The sequence below is a fragment of the Poromitra crassiceps genome (assembly GCF_964638095.1).
Source record: "Poromitra crassiceps genome assembly, chromosome: 2".
Lineage (NCBI taxonomy): Eukaryota > Metazoa > Chordata > Actinopteri > Beryciformes > Melamphaidae > Poromitra > Poromitra crassiceps.
In genome coordinates, this window is record NC_139624.1 from 64,239,152 (window position 1) to 64,262,656 (window position 23,505).

The 23,505-nt window shown below is 42.3% G+C and overlaps 1 protein-coding gene across 1 annotated transcript in view; it reads left to right on the forward strand.

Annotated features, from left to right (window-relative positions):
- Positions 1–22,701, forward strand: part of LOC310800111 (kinesin-1 heavy chain-like) — a gene marked incomplete at both ends in the record, with an annotated part of 23,184 nt that extends 483 nt beyond the window's left edge. Inside the window, 25 exons of the mRNA XM_083662684.1 lie at positions 2,908–2,995; positions 3,140–3,213; positions 3,320–3,424; positions 3,533–3,581; positions 4,720–4,775; positions 5,929–6,016; positions 6,761–6,885; positions 7,035–7,139; positions 9,903–10,048; positions 11,133–11,281; positions 12,409–12,608; positions 13,830–13,898; positions 14,746–14,952; positions 15,091–15,234; positions 15,978–16,166; positions 16,897–17,014; positions 17,284–17,336; positions 17,481–17,590; positions 17,904–18,005; positions 18,578–18,638; positions 18,742–18,813; positions 20,942–21,046; positions 21,141–21,357; positions 22,130–22,256; positions 22,695–22,701. Coding sequence (XP_083518810.1) covers positions 2,908–2,995; positions 3,140–3,213; positions 3,320–3,424; positions 3,533–3,581; positions 4,720–4,775; positions 5,929–6,016; positions 6,761–6,885; positions 7,035–7,139; positions 9,903–10,048; positions 11,133–11,281; positions 12,409–12,608; positions 13,830–13,898; positions 14,746–14,952; positions 15,091–15,234; positions 15,978–16,166; positions 16,897–17,014; positions 17,284–17,336; positions 17,481–17,590; positions 17,904–18,005; positions 18,578–18,638; positions 18,742–18,813; positions 20,942–21,046; positions 21,141–21,357; positions 22,130–22,256; positions 22,695–22,701 — 2,766 coding nt within the window. The remainder of the gene's footprint in view (positions 1–2,907; positions 2,996–3,139; positions 3,214–3,319; positions 3,425–3,532; positions 3,582–4,719; positions 4,776–5,928; positions 6,017–6,760; positions 6,886–7,034; positions 7,140–9,902; positions 10,049–11,132; positions 11,282–12,408; positions 12,609–13,829; positions 13,899–14,745; positions 14,953–15,090; positions 15,235–15,977; positions 16,167–16,896; positions 17,015–17,283; positions 17,337–17,480; positions 17,591–17,903; positions 18,006–18,577; positions 18,639–18,741; positions 18,814–20,941; positions 21,047–21,140; positions 21,358–22,129; positions 22,257–22,694) is intronic.
- Positions 22,702–23,505: the final 804 nt, after the last annotated feature.

Genomic DNA, 23,505 nt, shown 5'->3' on the forward strand with positions numbered 1-23,505 from the left:
TATTTACATCCTTAAAAATGGACAAAAATGGCTTGTGTCATTTGTTCTCCATCTATTTTAGACATGTGTGTTATTGTCTGAGCTGTTTGCCATCTGTCTTGATTTGCATGCACTTTCAGGTTGGAAGGTTTTATTCCATTCACCTCTGGAGCTGGTTTGGATGATGGGAGAAACAGAGCAAGAATAGCCAACGTAATGTTCTCTAATCAATCAATGAACAACTATGTACCATTTCCTAAAGCCACACAAAATGAGAAGGGGGTGTCTGATTCAGCTGGTAGTGATTGATATGGGCTTCTGGCAAATTAATTGTCTGGATTGCTTCTGCCCGGCCAGCAAAGCGTTTGCATTTTAAAAATACACAGACAAAGACAGGACGTCTTGGCCAAACTTGTTGCTGTCTCAGTTTATTACAAGCTGACCGTCTGAACTGGGAAAAGTGAGACAACAGTTTGACTTCCAATAAAACCCTTAGGTTCCACTAATGGACAAACACAACTATCCTGTACTGTCTGGAACTGAATGGCATGGCTATGAGTGAGGGTTTTTCTCCTGGTTTTTGGCTGGCCCGCAGGGATCAGCCTTATGACCCTGAAAGTCGCTGAGTGAGTGAGTGAGTGAGTCGTGTGAGTGAGTGATGAAGTTACACCATTGGTCGGCCATGGCATGTGGCACACCCATACATGGTAATAATAATAATAATAATTTATTTATTTTATATAGCGCTTTTCAGAACTCAAAGACGCTTAACAGTAAACAAAAGACAAGCAACAGAAACAGGCAACAGGCAACAGATACAGGTAACAGGTACAAATAACAGTGGCGATTCAGGGCAAGGTTGTATGGAGAGGCAGAGGAGAGGAAGAGAACAGGAGGGGGGGGAGGGGGAGGCGGAGGGTGGTGGTTAGGAGGAGGTGGTCAGGGGTAGGGGAGGTTGTAGGCTTGGGAGAACAGGTAGGTTTTAAGTCGGGTTTTGAAAGTGGGGAGTGAGGGAGAGTCTCGGACGGTCTGGGGGAGGGAGTTCCAAAGTCGGGGTGCGGCGCGGGAGAAAGCACGGTCACCAAAGGTTTTGAGTCTGGATGGGGGGATGATGAGGGTGGCAGTAGATCTTCTATTTGCATCAGTTGACGTATGCGCACCACTGCTGTGGGACTAGTCAGACAGTTTTGTGGCAAGAAACATAAAGGTAAAAGCGAAATTTATATTTGGACATTACACACAGTTTACACACAGGTTCCGGTTTAGAGCCCAGCCGTCACAGCGCTCAACAGCGCCACTCTGGTCGAAAGCTCGGTAAAAAAATAATGTCACCAGCACAGACTTTGGATGAAAATAGGCATTTATGAGAAGCATCGAGCTTTCTAACCCCGCCGCCGAGAAGCATGAACCCTTGTTCTCAAGTAGGTGGCTTTGAAATGTTTCTGTGGCACTTAAATACATGCGCATTGCTGATGTAGACAGCTTGGGAGCGAAAGTCGCATGCTAGTCTATGTATGTACACGGGACTCTTCTCTGGCAGCGAGCGGTAGCTAAGCTAACAGAACAGAGTCTCGTTTCGGGGCTGGTGTCATGTAGGATAACAAGCTACTTTTTTCCAGTCTCTGCTACCATTACGGGTGCTTAATATGGCCGAACAAACTGAGTAATGTCACATAATAACACTGTTTGGAAATCACCTGCAATTACCACTCATCGCCAATAGATGTCACCCAAGAAAACAAAACTGAAATCTTCTGGTTTTATCACTTTAACATCTCTTATAACGAATAATTACAATTGTGGCCAAGGAAGTATTTGCAGTTTATAGTTTAATCAGGCATGACATTTAGTCTAATATCCTTGTTTAGGCCTATTTGTAAACTAGAATAAACATGATTTACGGTTGAGTTATATACATATATAAAATAAAGAAATGATCTCTTTTGCAGTTATGACAGCATTATTTTACCTGCTCTGTGCCCTAGATTATAACAATCCAGTCCTTTTTACCAGTTTAAATATCTGCAATCTGACGGCAATCACTTTTTGGTGGATAATCACTTTAATTGGCCTGGCTCTTAAATGATAACTTCGGTATTCAACCTGGACCCTATTTTACACACTGTTTGTGTGTCTAAGGGACTAATCGTGACATAATGTTTTCAAATTGGTCCAGTACTCACCGAGATAGCCTTGGTTAGAGCTGGCGTGATTTAGGCAAACTAACTTCAGTGTAAGCCAGCGGGGCAATTGCGCATCATCAATCCACATTCGCTAAAAGTGCTTGTTTTGTCACTGGCAGGCTCAAACTGTCATAAGTGTCTGGCAAAATGGAAACATCTCTATACATAAATATGATTCTCCGGGGTATACTGCCGTATAGAGAAAATGGGCGTACATTCCCCCTGAAATCATCCTGTCTGTCTTGAACCAAAGTCTCGCAGAGTCTTGTGAGAGTTGAGTTGCACTCAGCCAGGAACTTCAGCGTGTGGCAGGAGTTTGTGAAAGTGTTGTGATTTGTGAAGATTTCCCGTTATGGCTGAATATTTAGCTGATTTCAATGATGACGATGTGGATGATGATATTGAGCCATTTGAATTTGATGGCCGCCCGTATTTATTTGAGCCAGAATATATGGATGAAGAGCTCCTCGAAATGGAGGAGCGGGCGAGGAGAGAGCGAGCCTCAGCGCTTTTGTTCCAGGTCTTTGGTGGACACAGGGCCTTACTGTTAGTAAACACATCACACACGGGCCCAAGTATGGAAGGGTCAGCATTATACTAGTTTGACCTATTCTTGACCCTGATGATGGTAGATACAGTATGTTCTGGACCATGTTGTGAATGCCCCACCTGTCTAGTTGCAGGTTAACATAACTTACCAGCGATTGGTTTGTTGCTCACCACTGCCACCCCTTCTCCTCCACAGGGTAAACCGTACCAATTTGACCGTGTGTTCGGGTCCAACACCACTCAGGTGGAATTCTACAATGTTGCGGCTCAGAAGATTGTCAAAGGTCAGCTGTAGATTACAGATGTGGTCTCACTGAATGACCAGGCATAGCTCTAGAGCTTATATAATCTTAGGCTAAGGAAATACTTTTACTGGCCCAAAGCCCGAAACCCTCAGTGTTATGTCTGTTGTCTTTGTCTGTACTCAGATGTCCTGGAAGGCTACAACGGAACAATATTTTGCTATGGGCAGACATCAGCTGGCAAAACGCACACAATGGAGGTAATATAAGATCATATTTTGTTTTCTAATGCATATTATTAGAATGAATGAAAATGTTCTGTACTAGCTGCTCTATACCATTTTCTGTAATCTTTCAATCACAAAGGGGAAACTCAATGACCCAGAAATGATGGGGATCATTCCCAGAATTGTTCAAGATATCTTCAACTACATTCATTCCATGGATCAGAACCTGGAGTTTCATATCAAAGTATGCCATTATTAGTAACCTCCTAAACTGGTGCTCAAATGCTGCTAACTGGCAGTGAATACAAGTCATAATCTAGGCCAAGTCTAATTAGAGGCTTCTCCTTTGCAGGTTTCATATATTGAAATTTATTTGGACAAAATCCAGGACCTATTGGATGGTATGTATTGTTTTTGTGGTGGCTTGGTACTGTTGTCCTTGAGTTTCATTGAGCATTGATATACAAGTCAGCACAGCAGCCTGAAGTGTTCTCACATGCTGTCAGCACAGCAGTAGCACATCCGAATTTGTCACAATAAGAACCACATGTTTAGGGCTGTGAATCTTCACTGTCCTCACGATTCGATTCGATTACGATTCATCTGTCAACGATTCGATTTGATTCCACGATGCATCACGATGCATCTCAATACAGCTCAAAGTATTGCAGCTCCAAGTATCACATCCTCAATTTTCTATATCATTACTACTGCACATGGCTACTTTTTCATCAATTAATACAAGCAGTCAGATAAATATCAACTCCCTTTTTTTTTACTTAGAAAGTGTTTTAAAGCAGCTACGAGCAACTTTTTCGATTGTTATTAAACAGTCTAAATTTAATATCAATGCATCACATCTTACCTCTAATAGTAGACGAGACCAACGCAGAGTAGTCTCGCTTGAACCGCGAGTGAATCGGCCAGTGTTAGTCTGTCTGTGGCCAGGGCAGATCAGGAAGTGAAATGAAACGGTTTGCAGCAGCCACTTCGGCCATAACCACAAAATAACTTCCAAAAAACCTGTTAGAATATAACGAGAGATGTTCGCGAGAGTATGCATGGCGTTCACATTGTTTATGCTATGTTGCTAGGCAGCGCAAATGGGGTAGGCAGGCAGCTGCGTTTCACTTCCGGGTTTCACTTCCGCGTTTCACTTCTGGGTTTATCCGGTCCGGCGGTAAGGAGAGAGAGAGAGAGAGCCCCCTGTTGACGCGAGTTTAGACAGACACAGACTTAATAATCATCTAAGGGAGCAATCTCCGATTCACACGGCTTTGGTCTCAGCTACTATTATAGGTAAGATGTGATGCATCAATATTGTAATTATACTGTTTAATAACAATCGAAAAAGTTGCTCGTAGCTGCTTTAAAATCTGAATGTCAACATAAATTTAAACGTAAACGATTCAGCGATTCTGTCAACAATCCGATTCTGCATCGCAACTCCTCCGCATCGCAATGCATCAATTAAACGATGAATTTTGACACCCCTAGTGTTTAATCAACTCAATGTTTACACTCTCTTTTCCTCCACAGTAACCAAGACCAACCTTGCAGTACACGAGGACAAAAACAGGGTGCCCTTTATCAAGGTGAGGCACATCGTCAATTAAAGGACCATAGCAACGATGTCACATTGTTTCAACGGTTTCAACTGTTTGTATTCATTTTGCACACACACAATTTACACAAATTAAGAGACATAAAAGATGACAGAGGATAACAAGTAGCCTAGACAGTGCAGGGAGAGGCGAGAAACACATCCACCTAAAAAACACAACACAAAAAATACTTACACTACCTACTGTACATACTGTACCTAACTTTAGACGTAATGTCACATACATATCTTTGTAGCAACTGCTGCCTTAATCTCTTTTTAAAAACAGGCACAGATATTGACATTTTTTACAGCATCCTCGAGTTCATTCCACACCTGTGGACCTCTGCGAACTATACTGAAGCTGGTACATCTAAGCTTATGCTTTTTACCCCTTATAATATGCTTCCTTCTAGTCTGATGTATGTGTGTGTGTGTGTGTGTGTGTGTGTGTGTGTGTGTGTGTGTGTGTGTGTGTGTGTGTGTGTGTGTGTGTGTGTGTGTGTGTGTGTGTGTGTGTGTGTGTGTGTGTGTGTGTGAATGAAGATAAATTGGAACAAGGTCACAGAGTCTGTTGTTTAGCATTATGCACAACATCATACATAACACAGGCATTGTGGTAGAGATATTCCATTCAGTCACATTGGCCAGTGTGCTCTTGAACTTGTGGAACATTAATGTCAAACATGATTCAATGCAGCTATTCCTAATCTCTTTGAGGTGCTGCATTTGTTCTGATTAACCCTGGGGTTCCTCAGCGGAATCACAAGAAAAGTCACAAGAAACACGTTTGTATCGACAAAAGATGATGTTCTCCATAAGAGAACAATGACATAACTGTGACCTGTAGGATGAGAACTACTAGTACAGTATATTGCATGACCTGCTCAATGAAGACTTCTTTCACATTTTCATTGCATGTAGAATCACTACATTGGAACATGAAACATAGTTCATATTGGAATGCCAATTCCACCATAAATCTGCACACAAAGAGCGACATGACTGGAGAGAATATTAATCATAAATACTAAGAATTTCTCCCCTTTTGAAAGCCTTATCATGGTTTTCTCCCCAGATACTTTCCCTTTGTAAAGCCGGCTGATTGAAAACAGTGGCTCCTTGTGCTGTGCATGTATCTGCAGGGGTGTACCGAGCGTTTTGTGTGCAGTCCTGAGGAGGTCATGGACGCCATAGACGAAGGCAAGAGTAACAGACACGTGACCGCCACAAGTGAGTCGTTACACTGAGCGCCTTCAGTGTTGCTGCCTGTCATGGGTTCACCCTCACTGGGTCTCCTGATCACACATCCAGGCTCTCATCAGCCACAGAGCTGTCTGTGCTAAACAGACAAAGTGATAACAGGCCATGAAGTAAAATAGCACAAGTCTTTATGCCTGCTTGCACACTGGACATAACCTTCCCGTGATGCCGCTTGGTATTACTTTTCCCAGAAATCTGGCAGGACTTTAAACAGGGTTCGCACACCTTCTTAAACATCAAATTCAAAGACTTTTCAATTACTTTCCAGCTCCAATTCCCTCAAATTCTAGGACCCAACAGGGCATAGCCTGAGACACGGATCAAGGTTAATTACTGTTACAACACTGAGAATTGTTTTTATAATGAGAACTAGCAGGCTTTACAGAAGCTCACAGACAACAATTAAAAAGTGATGCTTGAATGTGTAAACACTCATCAACTGTGCTGTGTTACACCTATTTACTAACATTAATTAAAGAATATCAAAATAACTTCAATTTCTATTTTTGCACAAAATATATCAATTCATGCACTTTCATTTGACCCACGTCTATTTTTGTCTATTTTCAAAAACTTTCAAGGCCTTTATTTATTTTATCAAATTCACACACACAAAAAAAGAAAATATTTCAATGTTTAAATTCTCTGGTGCATCTTGGATTTCATAACATTTGTTTGTATGTTGTGTGTTGTGCATGCATATGTGTGTCTCAGACATGAATGCGGAGAGTTCCAGAAGTCACAGCATCTTCGTCCTCAACATCAAGCAGGAGCACACTCAGACTGAACAGAAAATCACTGGCAAGCTCTACCTCGTCGATCTGGCTGGCAGTGAAAAAGTACAAGACTGTCTGTTTTTCCCCAACTTTACTCAAAACCTTTTCATTTGATTTCTGTTATTTGCTGGTTACAGCCAAGGAAACTATGTGTGATTTTAAGCATAACAATTGTCTGCATTAACTTACATTGCCAACCTTATTTTCCCGAGGTGGGTAAAACTGGAGCAGAGGGCACAGTGCTGGATGAAGCCAAGATGATCAACAAGTCCCTGTCGGCACTGGGAAACGTCATTTCAGCTCTGGCAGATGGCTCGGTGAGATGGTTAACAAGCTTTACCAAGAGAAACTGTAACAACAAGAAGGGGCTGCCTGGGGCGGGGGGGGGCAGTCTTCGATTTGGGAAGGTATTCACGACTACTGTATTTTAGTAGTCATCGACTACTCCCAAAAACTAGGTGACTAGTTACGGGAGATAGATCATATTTTTTTCACCCCCCAAAAAATATAATTTCTCATCAAAAAGGTCTCAAAAACAGCCAGTAAAAGGTTAACTACCGGTAATGTAGGCTTGACCAACCTGGGGGTAGAGCTGGGTATTGGGTCAAAATCGATTCGATTCCGATTCACAAGGTTGCGAATCGATTAATTTCGATTCGATTCGATTCGATTCGATTCCGATTCGATCAATTTTCAATATTGATTTGGTTAGTGATACCAAAACGTGGTTTTTGAGCTGTACCCTGAATTACATGACTGTCCAGTTATGTAACACAGGGGTTTCCAACCAGCCAAGTAGATACATGGGGGAAAAAAGTTGCAGACCTGTTGTCAATTTTAATGGTTTTAGTTACACATATATTTACTCACCACGTGGTGACAAAGGGTAAATAACAGCCTTTTCATCTGTCAATAAAGACACTTTCACAATTATGCACAGTGATTTGATTTCAGCCTATATAATTTCTAAAAGTAGATATTAATAATGATCAAACATTTCCATTCATGTAGCCTACAGTATTTATGTTTTTGTTTCAACTACAAACATAATTAAACGTCAACTTGAAACTATGTTTCAACTACCACACACAGCACAATATTTTAGCCTGTTTAGTAAAAAAAAAAAAAAAAAAAAAAATCGATCTCTGGACATATGAATCGATAATCGAGGATTAAAATGAAAATCGATTAAAAATCGGAGAATCGATTTTTTGAACCCAGCCCTACCTGGGGGTATGTGTAATAGCAGAGTCCTGATTGGCTCTGAGAAGCTGTTTAGAAATGAGCTGCTAAACCTCAGAAACTGAGGATGAGCTGGAGATACCGACTGTTTGCAGTAACAAAATAGACCTTTCTCTAAATACCTTAAGTTTATTTAACATGACATAACGTAGAAAATGATTCTTCAAACAAATCTATGTTCAATTCATTTATATTGTGTATTCCTAAAGCCACAGATGAAGGAGTAGTCCACTATGATGTGTCAACTAGTGGTTTGGATGGTCCCCTACTATGTTTAATGTTTATAGATTGGGAACAAATATTGCAGGCAATTGTGTAAGCGGAGCTACCTTCATAATTGCCATTGTCACTTTTAAATATATGGAATGGAATTATTTTGATGATCTTTTTTAAATCCACGACTTAAAAAGTCTGGAAGCTCACCATCTCTTTGCACAATGCTCAGCCTTGACATGGGGCAGACTGTAGTGTGGATATTATTGAGGGTCAGCCTATATAGTCAGACATAAACCAGCTAATAGTAAACATGTTGTCCCCCACCAGTGATGTAGTTCCATCCTTGGGTCAGTCCCATTTATTGTCAATGCCGCCCCCTAGTGGCACAAAGTCAAAGTTACAGTGTGACCAACTAACGAACGGCCGGAGACCGATCCATAGTTCCCCCTTTGGTGGAGGACAACTAATGATTAAGATAGTTTATAAATCTGTCTGAAATTATTTGGGACAGGAGTCTTTCTGTGGTCCAACTTTGCTCAATTAACAGCAGACACCAGCTGATTAAATTTAAAGTCACTCATCGACTTCACTATTCCAAGTCTAGATTACACAGGATCTACCCTTCTGTCTCACCACTATGTGATAGGTGTCAGGTGTTAGAGGGCACACTGTCACACGCTTTTTGGTTTTGTTCTTCACTATCCGGATTCTGGGCCAAAATATTTGACTGGTACTCTAAGGCTTATAAAATAACCCTTCAGCCGGAGGCGGAACTTGCCATCTTTGGCTGTTCTGATTGAATCTTCTCTACTCCTCCCAACGGCTGTGCAGCAATCTCTGACGCAGGGGATGACTGTCGCCAAGAGACTCATTTTAAAGGTGTGGAAGTCCCACTCTCCACCATCTTTTCAGTTGTGGCTGACGGACATGGTTTCGGTTGTGTGCATGGAGAGACTCAGGTATATGAGGGCGAACTCACTTGGGAAGTTCTCGACTATTTGGGATCCGTTCCTGGCCTACTTTGACGAGGTTAGAAATGAGTGACTCGTCCAGCTATTCTAATGGACTCCTTTATTTATTATTATTTTTTTTTTACAAACACCTTACACGTCTGGTAGCACTGTGTTGTAATGTCGGTATGTGTTGTTTGTTGTTTGTTTTTGTTTTTTTTGTGTGTGTATCTGAGTTTGTTTAGCTTTTGTTCTGAAAATTGAAAAATAAAATATTGAAAAAAAAAAAAGTTTATAAATCTGACTTAAATCAATGTTTTGAAAAGTATGTAAAATGTATAAGAATCCTGTATAATACTGTGGCAGATTAATGTTATCGCTGTGTTTTACTGAGATGTACTGACATTGGCTTCTGCTGTAACACAAGAATTTCCCCCAGGGGATTAATAAAGTACTCTATCTCTATCTATCTATCTATCTATCTATCTATCTATCTATCTATCTATCTATCTATCTATCTATCTATCTATCTATCTATCTATCTATCTATCTATCTATCTATCTAAAATACCTGGAAATATTCGATCCTACATTGATCTGATTTGACAGTAGAAATGAATAGGATGTTGGCCCAATAGACTCCGGGCTAATTGGTGCCTCTTCCTGGGTCAGAACTACGTGCCATACAGAGACAGCCGGATGACCAGGATCCTGCAGGACTCCCTGGGGGGGAACTGCCGCACCACCATGGTCATCTGCTGCTCCCCCTCCGAGTTCAACGAAGCCGAGACCAAGACCACACTCCAGTTTGGACAGAGGTATACTGTACACACACACACACACACACACATTCAACTCTCACAACTATAATCTGCCGGGTTTCTATGCTGGGCTGGAAAAGTATTACAATTTAATTAGATCATTTCCAGGTCTTGAATGGTTTGGGAAACTGAAAAGAATCTCTGGAAAATTATGGAAAATGTTCTGGTTCAGGACAGCAACAATACACACATAATAATTCTAGCTTTTATGATGATGTAATCCCACTTTGAGTCCACAGTTTTTGTTGATGTGATAGATAGATAGATAGATAGATAGAGGGATTATTATTATTATTATTATCTTATTAACTAGCCACTGTCAGCATGCATTATATCAAATTCCCACCAAAATCTAATCCAGTCAAGAACATAGGGTCTGGGGGAAAATATGGAGTTTTAAAATGGAAAGCATGTAGGAACCCTGCCAATCATCTCACATATTCTGATATTTGTGGCCGTGAAGAGCAATCTTCATCTATACAGTGGTATGACCTAATGAGCAGGGGCAAGATGTCTATCCGTGTAAAACATATTGAACACCAGAAGAAATCTTCCAAACAAATCAAAATCTGGAAAAAGTCTGGAAAATGTGCAGGAATTCTGAAACTGCTGCTGCCGATAGAGTCAAAACCAACACAGGACTTAACCAACACGTTAATCTCCCGATTTCAATCAAATGGCTGTAGCAAGTTCAGTTTTAAAGTCAGAGTGAAGTATCTGATGTCATATGAAACTAGAAGACCCAATGAATCGATTGGTATCAACCAGGGCATACAAGCTTGTCAGGAATGGGGCTAAATAACACTCCAAATTTAGGCAACATTTTGGCAAGGGAAAAACTGGCATGGCTCCCCTTTACAGATAGGGTAGCACGAGCATTTTTCGACAAGGCAGCATAATTGACAGAACAATATTGGATCACATCACTGATGGAGCTTCAACGGACCTGACAGATCTGATTTGGGGGAGGGGGGGCATTTGCCGATACCCCAGAAAATGTCCCTCTTTTTCACAGCCTAATGTTGGTAGGTATGGTCAAAACATGAGATTTGACTCTTTTCTCACTCTTCTGTCCCACCAGGGCAAAGACCATCAAGAACACGGTGAGTCTGAACATGGAGCTGACAGCAGAGCAGTGGAAGAAGAAGTGGGAGAAGGAGAAGGAGAAGAACAAGACCCTGCGGATCACAGTCACCTCGCTGGAGAACGAACTCAACCACTGGAGGAAGGGTGAGAAACATCTCAGTTTTATTGTCTGCCATTTTGAATGATTTGTGTGGCTCACACAGACAAACGGGCTGACTTGAGCTCAAATCTCAAAGGGTTCCTCTGCAGGTCTGGAAATCTATGGGAAAGGAATATCACTTCCATATGGTCCAACGTTTAGGTAGAGCATAAACAATCTTTGTTCCAATACACACACATGAAGACACTGCTGCACCACTGCTGATATTTCATATATAGTGACGTGATGTGTTGTCAAGATCAATCCTCAGCTATGGAGTCATTTGGCCAACTTGATAGTCATATTTCCCACCCTCTATCAGTATCTATTATATTGAAATCCAATCCCCCCCCCCCCCCCCCCCCCCCCCCACCCCACCCCAACCAAGTTGGCAAAACATATTCCGGGGAAAAGCATGGCATTTTGAAATGGGAAGACATGAGGGAACTCTGGTTTTGATCTCTTTTGATCTCTTTATGTGCTGATTACAAATGAAACGATGAGTCCAACTGCTGATTGGCAAACTCAGTTTGGTTTGTCACTGTTTAGATAAGACACAATTCAAAGACCTGCCAGGTCTCTCACTGATGAGAAGATGCATCTCGCAGTCAAGCTTCCACATGTTCCTGTCATAGTGCATTAGGGCTGAATCACACTGCTCCGATTTTAGGCTTCACCAGGATATGGTCGGCTTGTTGCATCGGAACCAAAGAAAGAGTCCTTTATTTTTTACATCCATATTGGCCATGCAATAAAGAATATTGCTATTGTATACTAATTTAGATTCCAGGGCTGTCCCGTATGTTTATTGTGTAGCATGAGGCATGAGCTGATATGAGGTCGAGAATTAGTCTAGACTTTTAGATAATACTATTGGTGAGACAGATTCCATCGTGCATGTTTTCACAGAATGAATTGTCTCTCAACTCGGCTCCATACTAGTTAATGGCTGATTGAATTATCTTACAAATCTGTCTGTTCTTCTTTCCCCATTAACTTTTCCATGACCCTCCGTTAGAGGGTCGTTAGACATTTGCTGGTGAGATCAAAAGTTACCAGGATAAAAAGAGGGATTTAAGAATAGTCAGTTCCAGTCTCTGACCCACTCACTTTTCTCTGCTGCCCCCTGCAGGGGAGAGTGTGCCGGTGGATGAGCAGTTCGACAAGGAGAAGGCCAACGCGGAGGACCAGGACGTGGACAATGTTCTTAACAATGACAAGGCAGCGCCCTCGCCTGCTGCCACCAGCCTCCCTGGAGTCAAACTGACGGACGCTGAGAAACAGAAATGTGAGGCAGAGCTGGCCAAGCTCTACAAAGAGCTGGATGACAAGGTGAAGTGGCCTGTACTGTCCACACAGTGCTTTAGTCTGTACTGTCCACACAGTGCTTTAGTCTGTACTGTCCACACAGTGCTTTAGTCTGTACTGTCCACACAGTGCTTTAGTCAGAGGGGCACACTGCTCATCTTTGGCCCCCAGCCATCCTCTAAAACAGTGGTTCTCAAATTGGGGTCCAGGCACCCCCCAGGGGTCCTTGGGGGGGTTTCTAGTGGCTCTCCAGCAAAAGGGGGATAATTTATTTTCACTATAATAGCATCCATAAGTAACACAATGACAGAATGTATGACTATTTTGGGTTTAATTCACTTTCTGTAATAAAACTTCTACAAGCAAAAACCATATCAGATGGCCCTGGGACAGAATCTTATCTGTGGTTCCATCGTCTAATTTGTGTCATTTTAGGGGTCCTTGACATGAAAGATTTTGAGAACCAATGCTCTAAAAATGAAGGTGGTTTTCAAATTGGAGCGTTTATTCCTTGAGTTTTGTACTAAATAGCCACGTGGAGACGCCTGAAAATTCAGGTCTTGGTCATCTTCCAAGAGAACTGCAGTGCCGTTTGTTAGGAGTGAGAACTAAATCCAAACCAACTACAGGAATTTATACCATAACAATGCTCGTAATTGAGCAGTATGAAACTAAACAAACCAAATACAAAAATGCTACAAATTAAACTTTCCTACTTTGATTTGGACCAATGGCATACTGTCCCCTCCTCACCTCACTCTCATAATTGAATTGACAAGTCTTTGACAAGTTGAAACCATAAATGCAGAGGACCAAAAGCTTTGCAAAAGACAGTTTGCAATGCGGTGAAAAACAAACGGTATTTATCAGAGTTTTTAATGCACTTTACCACCAACATTTACACAGGTATGCTAATATTATTGTAATAACATTAACTAAATTTGTAATTATATAGCTATGCGATCCAATGGGATACTCCCAAAATATGACCCTAATTGCTCGCAATGCCACCTTTGGCCAGCAGATGCCATGGTTGGATGGTGTATTTGACATTGCTTTGGTCTGAAAGGAAATAATGATGTCTTTTATTTTACTTTATAGGATTTACCAGTCAAGACGTGGGCTTTTTGTGTTTTGAAACCCTTTACTATAATATAAAACACTATGGGGAAACCATTCATTCACAACTACTTTTACTCTCTCTCACATCCCTCGCTGCCTCTTGCCATCCTTCCTTCTCTCCAGGACGATGAGATCAACCAGCAGTCTCAGTTGGTGGAGAAGGTGCAGCAGCAGATGTTGGATCAGGAGGAGGTAAGCCCCTTTCCCCAGCCTGTTAACCCACCCACAGAAAGCTCAAGGGACCTTACAGCAAGCTCAAGGAACCTTACAGCAAGCTCAAGGAACCTTACAGGGAGCCCCACAAGATAAAACACCTGAGGGTTTTCATTAAGTAGAAATGTGTTTTGTGGATGCTGAACCTGTTTTTAATGTGGTAGATAACTTGCGTAAACTGTTACGCAGCAAATGAAATATCTTGAGAGCACCACACACATTGTCTTTTTTGCATTTTCTCCCCCTTCCAACTCAATCACATGACACTGAACATCACTTTTACGGCTGCAACTAACGGTTATTTTCATTATCGATTAATCTGTCGATTACTTTCTTGACTAATCGATTAGTCGTTTGGTCTATAAAATGTCACATAATGTGAACAATGTTGATCACTTTTTCCCCAAACCCCAAGATGACATCCTCAAATGTCTTCTTTTGTCCTGACTCCTGAACACGTCAAATTTATTTATTTATTTACCCCTAAATTACAAGCATGTCTCAAAGGACTTGACAGAGAATGTGTCTAGCTGCATTTAGATCTAACTAAACACAATCAATGAACAAAATTAAACAGACTTATAGAAGACAGACAAGTATAGCAAAAAAAGAAAAAGAAAAAAGGCAAGAGCAATTTTAACAAGACAAACAATCTAGATATTCTAATGCACACAAGGTAAAACTCCCAAGAAAACAGTAGGAAAACTGAGACGAAGATAATCTGTTGACTGTCACAGAAACCAGAAAATATTCACATTTAAGAAGCTAGAACAAGAGAATGTTTAGTTCTTTGCAGTTCTAATCACTTTCTTATCTCCTGCTGTAGCTCCTGGTGTCGTCGCGCCAGGACCACGACAACCTGCAAAGAGAGCTGAAGCGGCTGCTGGCCGAGAATGAAGCATCCAAGGAGGAGGTGAAGGAGGTTCTGCAGGCGCTGGAGGAGCTGGCTGTCAACTATGACCAGAAGAGCCAGGAGGTGGAGGACAAGGCCCAGGAGTTTGAGGCCCTCAGCGAGGAGCTTAATGAGAAGTCGGTGAGCGGATGTAAAATCGGCTTCATTTTTAGCAGTAGTTCTGGATCCATTGGGAAATCATTACACAAGTGTGAGTACTCTGTTTATGTTTTTAAGTTAGGTACTGACTTGTGTTTTCTTCCCCCCCACCCCCACCAGAGTTCCTTGGCTTCCATCGACTCAGAGCTCCAGAAGCTGAAGGAAATGACCAACCACCAGAAGAAGAGGGTCACTGAGATGATGTCATCACTGCTCAGAGACCTGGCTGAGATAGGCATCGCAGTGGGCAGCAAGGACATCAAGGTTGTTATGATATGAACTTTAGAGATCCATGAGAATGGGCCTCATGCCCAACTCATGTCAACTCCATCTCAAACGGGTGGTTCAGTTACCTTTTGTGAAAATGTGGTAAAGGGTTCCTATGCAGGTCTGGAAGATCCTGATTCCAGTCCCATTTCCAGGTCTTGAATAGTTTGGGAATTTGAATTTTTTTGGAAAAGTATGGGAAAAAGTTGTAGTTCAGGTCCGATACACACATAATTCTAGCTTTTATGTTGTTGTGTATACCCACTTTGAGTCCACAGTTTTTGTTGATATGAAGAATAATGTTCAGATAGAGGGGATGTTCTTCTTTCGCAGACACTGTCAGCATGCATTATATTAAATACCCCACAAAATCAAATCCAGTAAAGAATATAGGGTCTGCCTGGGAAAAATATGGAATTTTAAAATGGAAACCGTGTAGGAACCCTACCCAATCATCTCACAAATTCTACAGTTCTACAGTGATATGACCTAGTTAGCAGGGGCAAGATGTCTCTCTGTAAATCATATCGAACACGTAATTTCTTTTTAATTGAAAATGGTGGTAACATAGTGACAGCCATTTTTACAATGCGCCATTTTGTGGCTGCTTTTGTCCAAACTGCTTTACAGCACCATAATTGCTTAGTACACGGCGCCCAAGTGAGAGTCAATTCTTCAGGTGTAGAAAACATACAGTAGTTCTCAGGCCTGACTGCTGTCAGTTTTCCCTGCTGCCTCAGCAACAAGAGAGCAGCGGTCTGATCGACGAGGAGTTCACGGTGGCCCGCCTCTACATCAGCAAGATGAAGTCTGAGGTGAAGAGAATGGTGAAGCGCAGCAAGCAGCTGGAGAGCAGCCAGACCCAGAGCAGCCAGAAGATGGAGGAGAATGAGAAGGAGCTGGCCACCTGCCAGCTACTCATCTCCCAGGTAACTGGCTGCTGGGGATTTTTACTACCTCTGCTTTTGCCGTCATGGATACTGTCACCATAGTGACAAATGTAGTGGTTAATTAAAATGGCAGACCATGTGGCCGTCAATCAGAAGGCAGCTTTAACAAGTTGATGGGTGTCTCTACAGCAGTGGTTCTCAAACTTTTTCACGTCAAGGACCCCTAAACTGACACGAATTAGACCACGGACCCCCATTTGTTTGATTGATTGATTGATTGATTGATTGATTGATTGATTGATTGATTGATTTTTGTCCCAGGGTCCCCCATCTGATAAGATTTTTGCTTTTAAATGTTTTTACACAAAGTGTATGGAACCATGACCAAAATAGTCATGCATTCTGTCATTGTATTAATTATGGAATTATAGTCAAAATAAATTATAATTTTTTTGCCGGGGATCTCCTGGAGCCCCATCAAGGACGCCTGGGGGTCCTCAGAGTCCGGACACCACTTTGACAACCACTGCTCTACAGTGTAAGGCCAGTTTATCATTCAAAGATTAGTCTTTCTCTTCTAATTCTCTTCGAATGAAAAATTCCTTTTGGCATGTCTATCTCTGCACATTCTGGTGTAGGAAAGCCATTCTTGGCGTTTTGTGTGAGCTTTATTCACAAGTGACAGCATTATTGCTGTAGGTGCATCTACATCATGTTATCTCCAGCCCCCTCTCTTTTCTTTGTTTCTCTTGCCTCTCTTGGTGTGTAGCATGAAGCCAAGATCAAGTCCCTGACGGAGTACCTCCAGAATGTGGAGCAGAAGAAGAGACAGCTGGAGGAAAATGTGGACTCTCTCAACGAGGAGCTGGTCAAGATCAGCACCCAAGGTGAGCACAACTCGCAGTTACATTACTGTTGGTGTGGTTTTCTTGTAACAAGTACCTGTTGTGATTTTACATGTCAGTAAATGCATGTGTTTTCCAAATCCAAAGCTTTCAATGCCAATACAAGATACAGTACAACTGTATCATCAGAATTGACTGTTGATTTATAAATTATTTTGTTTTTGCACATTTCCATCATCTTTAACATTGTTCTCAGACTTTTAGCACCACCTAGTGATTAAATGCATTGACACTTTTCTCTGCCCTTCCAGATAAAGTGCATGCCATGGAGAAGGAGAAGATCCAATCTGCCAATGAAGTCAAGGTACCTTAATATCTTCTCTGTCCCTTCAGTTTTTAACATGTGACAAAACAAGCAACTAGTGATTAAGTGAATTGAATCTGTCTTTGGTGCCAGCTTGAAATGACCGTGACATTACTGACCAGTTGCATGCTTCCCTCTCCTCAGGAAACTGTGGAGAAGCAGATCCACTCCCACAGAGAGGCCCATCAGAAGCAGATCAGCAGCCTGAGAGACGAGCTGGACAAAAAGGAGAAACTCATCACGCAGCTGCAGGAGTAAGACAGTGAACTGACAGTGACAGTGACTGAACACTGACCGGTGTCTCCTCTCCTCTGTGTGTCCAGTCTGAACACTGACCGGCATCTCCTCTCCTCTGTGTGTCCAGTCTGAACACTGACCGGCATCTCCTCTCCTCTGTGTGTCCAGTCTGAACACTGACCAGCGTCTCCTCTCCTCTGTGTGTCCAGTCTGAACACTGACCGGCATCTCCTCTCCTCTGTGTGTCCAGTCTGACTCTGACCGGCATCTCCTCTCCTCTGTGTGTCCAGTCTGACTCTGACTGGTGTCTCCTCTCCTCTGTGTGTCCAGTCTGAACCAGAGGATCATGCTGGAGCAGGAGAGGCTGAGGGTGGAGCACGAGAAGCTCAAGACCGCCGATCAGGAGAAGAGCCGCAAGCTGGAGGATCTCACGTATGTATCACCAGTGTTGGGAGGGTTACTTTTAAAACGTATTCCACTACAGATTACTGAATACATGGCTAAAATTGAATTTTTAATGTATTCCATTAGATTAACTAAATTCACTTCAAAATCGTCTTGCTGAGCCAATTTGTCTGGGTCACTCTGAATGTACGCAATCACAAGGGCAATGCGGTCTGCACGCGCACTGATGTAATGTTGTGACCTTCTTCAGCATATTTGTAACTAAAATGTGTTATATTTCCATGTCAAAAACTAATTTTTTAAACTTAAAAAATCTATTTATGGGAAATGTGTGCCTCATATGAATTTTAGAGCAAATAAAACAAAACAAACAAATAAAATAATCCCTTAAACTAATATATTTTTAAAGACTGTAACTGTATTCCGAATACCACCAATTTAAACTGTTACTGTAATGGAATAGTTACTTATTTTGAATTTCAAATACTGTATTTTAAATACATGTATTCTGTTACTCCCCAACCCAATCAGTTATATCATCTTTCTGACAAACTACAGGTCGTTCCCCCATACATTTGCATACATTTCTGTGTCCGCAGGGTGATACAGGACAGGAGGGAGCAGGCCCGACAGGACATGAAGGGACTGGAGGAGACTGTGGTGAGTTATTGTCAAGCGCATTTAGGTTTGGGCTCAGTTCATGTCTACATATGTGTTTGTGTGACTCTACTTCTCTGAGGTGGTTTTCCCTGTGTTCACACAGGCCAGAGAGCTGCAAACGCTCCACAACCTGAGGCGACTGTTTGTCCAAGACTTGGCCACCAGAGTCAAAAAGGTAAAACACACATATAAGAGCTTGAGTAATTCAACACACAGCATCGTTATCCACAGCATCGTTATCCTTCTGTTAACTCGAAGTTGCTAATGGCACAATATTACTGAAATCACCACCCAATTGCTTCATATTGTAATTGAATAAATATTTCTCTGATATAATATCACATGAGCCCTTCTTACCCTAACCACAGTCATTACCTGCAATTAGACAAAAGCCCCTGTATGTCTTTCATCTACCGGCTGCACTCCATTTAATTTGCTCCATTTAATTAGAAATGTTAATGAGTCCGGGGGAAGAGAAAATAAAAAAGCGTCTGCGATAAGTCGGCCATCTGATTCTTCAAAGGTAGCAGCTGCAAATAAGAGATCCAAACCCCTCTTGCCCTCAGGCTGGGTCTACTCTTGATGAAATAAGCTACAACAAACCAGGCTTTCTTGGATCAGAGAGACAGTGGGCCCTATCGTTGCAATCGGCGTAGAAACTGCGTTTAAGGCCTAGCGCTAGGCCGCCTAGCGCAGTTAGTGGGTGTGGACCAGCGCACTCGCTATCTTGGTATCGGCGATACACGCAGCCTCAACCATTATAACCACGCCTTTTAAGCGTAAAATTATGCATAGTCCGCTCATTGGAGAATTGCAGTTAAGAGTCACACGCTTGCCTTTTAAGCTCCAATTCCTGGACAAATCCGGTAAAAGCCAAGCGCTCTGCCCCCCCCCCCCCCCTCCCTTCATCCAGTCTGTCTGTCTCCATATATAGGCTATTATTCCATATTATTATGCTTCTTAAACCAATCTAACTGCAGTTTAAATACTGCAAGCATGTAAATACCCTACACTATAGCAAGATCAAAGTGAAAAGAATGTTCTAAATGCATCAGCTAGAAAAATATAGCCTATTAGATTGGTGAAAGTTTGTCCAGAAAGATATAATTTTCTCTCGCCTGCTGCAGGAAGGATGATGCACATAAATATACCCTACATTATGTAAAGTCATTGCATAAATGTGTTTTTATTGTAAAACTAAATGTGAAGTAGGGCCAAGTTATTGGAGCGGACATCACAGTATAGCAGATTACAGTAGAAGCGCGTTCCGCTGTCACTTATCTAAATCACGTTAAATCGACAAGAGATATATATAGGCCCAGGAGGACATATATGTTTCACATAGGGTGGTGTTTTCATTTCGATGTTTTATTTGGTCCAATATTGAAATGTTCTACAATTGCAGGTTGTGTTACCATTACACATTATTTAGATCCTCCCTTAATATAGGTTTTCGGCTCATTTGGTTGCTATTTAGTAGCGAAATGGAGTACCACAATGCATGCTGGGACGCCAGGCAGTGAACCTACTTATTTTTCCTATGAGAAGTGTGTTGTGTCTGTCTGAGCGAGGGAGTCAGAGAGAGAGAGTCGTATTGTGCCTGTCAGACTGAGGAGAGAGGGAGAGAGTGACACAGAGAAGGGTGACAGAGGGGAGCCAGAGGGGAGCCAGAGGGGAGCGCTCCACGCAACCAGCGCACTGAATAAGCCTGGTTTTCAAAAGCGCAAAGCGCTAAATTTACGCCAGGTGGGAAGATATCATTACGCCGATATTTAACGCCGAAACGCCCATTCTCGCCCATTCAGGGAGTGCGCCACGCCCATTCGGCCTAAAGCGCATTTACCAGCCTAAAGCCATGTTGATATCTTCCCGAGGCAGGCGCAAGGCACGTTTTTTAGCGCCGAAGGCCCGTTTTAGCGCCGAAGGCCTGTGGGAGAATAGGGGCCAGTCTCTCTGAGTCACACCCAACCAAATCCTGCTGCTTATAGTCTCTTTTAGTCACAAATGGAATTGGCTTATGTTTTTAGCTGTGACCAGTCATGGTCCTAACATGGTCCATCTCTATAAGTCACTCTGTTGGTTGGTCCACCAAAAATGTTGGTCCACCAAAGAATGTTGGTCCACAAAAATCTAAATTTGCATATCACCTCCCGTGGTGACATCATCGGATACTTGTTGCTAATGATGTTACTTCTATTGTGACATCACCAGTTATGCGAATTTCCAAAAACCTGGATTGATATCAGTGTGTTGATAGCTGCTATATACATGTATGGTGGTAAAACTGTGTTGTGTCTGGGCAGAGTGGTGAGATGGACTCAGAAGACACAGGAGGCAGCGCCACCCAGAAACAGAAGATCTCCTTCCTCGAGAACAACCTGGAGCAGCTCACCAAAGTTCACAAGCAGGTAGAAACCACCTAAACCGAGAAGTGAGTTTCAATCACGTTATACCAGGCTACATCCTCTCCCTCTCCTCTCCCTGGTATCTAACTTCCTTCAGCTGGTGCGGGACAACGCTGACCTCCGTTGCGAGCTGCCCAAACTGGAGAAACGCCTGCGGGCCATGGCAGAGCGCGTCATCGCCCTGGAGGCGGCCCTGAAGGAAGCCAAGGAGAACGCTGCCCGGGACCGCAAGCGCTACCAACAGGAGGTGGACCGCATCAAGGAGGCTGTCAGGGCCAAGAACATGGCCAGGAGGGGGCACTCTGCGCAGATCGGTCAGTGGAGAGACACACAAGCACACGCGCACACACACCCACACACACACACACACACACACACACACACACACACACACACACACACACACACGCACAAGGATTTATCATATCTTTCCTTTCTGAAGATACATTGAAAGAATCTTCTAATAGACACGATTTCCCGTGAAAATGTATGGAAAATTTATTTATAGGTCATTTACAGGTCTTGATAAATTTGGAAATTCCACAAAGAAATAAGCATGAAAAATATGCAAAGGACTTTGGTTTTAGACCCACTGTCATCTCACACATTGTCATGGTTGGGTGAAAACTTTCTCCAAAACTATCTCTAATGTCAGCTTTTCAGGAACCACGAAATACAGTCCTGATCCTAGCTTGACCACCATGTATTTTTGAGTATATCATGTGGGGTTTTGAAAGGATTTCATGAACCAAAGCATTGTAGAATTTTCCCAGCTCACAAAGGGCCATGACATCCTTAAATTGAAGTCAAACCATGAACTTGAAGTTACAAAGTTTTCACATGACAACAGCAATATTGTATTTGTTGTTGTGAAGAATAATCTTCATATACAAAGTGACACCGTGTAGCTAATTGGAACTGAGCAACATGAGTATCAGCATAAATCATATTGAACGTCAAATTCAAAACCAGTCAATAAATAAAATTATGCAATTATGAAAAAGAAATGGCACAGATACATCAAACAGGGATGTTTTACAATCTGACTGCATGTAAGCCATGTTGTGTTTTTGTGTGTGACCCCAGCCAAGCCCATCCGCCCGGGCCAGCAGCCCATTGCCTCTCCCACGCACCTCAACCGGGGCAACGTCTTCCAGAACAACCAGCCTGCTGGCATCAAGGGAGGAGGCAACAACAAACAGGAGAAGACTGGGTACTCTCCACACTTTATATCATGTTCTCAGGAAGTCGCCATTGCTGCCTCATTACAGCTTAATGCAACAACTTTGTTGAATACCCTGTTCTGATTGGTCAATGAAGGCATTTGGAGGACTGCTATTCCTTCCTGTTACCTTATTGTTCACTTAAGAGTGAGAACCTGCTTTGCATCCGAGTCTTGATTCATTCTTATTTTGCAATAATGACGGGCTGGCTCCCTGTACATTATCTCTTACTTAAACGCTTATGGATATAGATAGACACTTGATTAAATATGAGTGTGCTTATGTGGGAAAATGTCCTACTTTACAAGTATGGTTTGGCATTTTATGGGACCACTTTCCTTAGTTTCACTCTATTTCTCATCTGTCTTCCCCCACAGCTGCTGAAGATGTTTAGTTTCACTCTATGTCTCATCTGTCTTCCCCCACAGCTGCTGAAGATGTTTAGTTTCACTCTATTTCTCATCTGTCTTCCCCCACAGCTGCTGAAGATGTTTAGTTTCACTCTATTTCTCATCTGTCTTCCCCCACAGCTGCTGAAGATATTTAGTTTCACTCTATGTCTCATCTGTCTTCCCCCACAGCTGCTGAAGATATTTAGTTTCACTCTATGTCTCATCTGTCTTCCCCCACAGCTGCTGAAGATGTTTAGTTTCACTCTATTTCTCATCTGTCTTCCCCCACAGCTGCTGAAGATATTTAGTTTCACTCTATTTCTCATCTGTCTTCCCCCACAGCTGCTGAAGATGTTTAGTTTCACTCTATGTCTCATCTGTCTTCCCCCACAGCTGCTGAAGATGTTTAGTTTCACTCTATTTCTCATCTGTCTTCCCCCACAGCTGCTGAAGATGTTTAGTTTCACTCTATTTCTCATCTGTCTTCCCCCACAGCTGCTGAAGATATTTAGTTTCACTCTATGTCTCATCTGTCTTCCCCCACAGCTGCTGAAGATGTTTAGTTTCACTCTATTTCTCATCTGTCTTCCCCCACAGCTGCTGAAGATATTTAGTTTCACTCTATTTCTCATCTGTCTTCCCCCACAGCTGCTGAAGATGTTTAGTTTCACTCTATGTCTCATCTGTCTTCCCCCACAGCTGCTGAAGATATTTAGTTTCACTCTATTTCTCATCTGTCTTCCCCCACAGCTGCTGAAGATGTTTAGTTTCACTCTATGTCTCATCTGTCTTCCCCCACAGCTGCTGAAGATATTTAGTTTCACTCTATTTCTCATCTGTCTTCCCC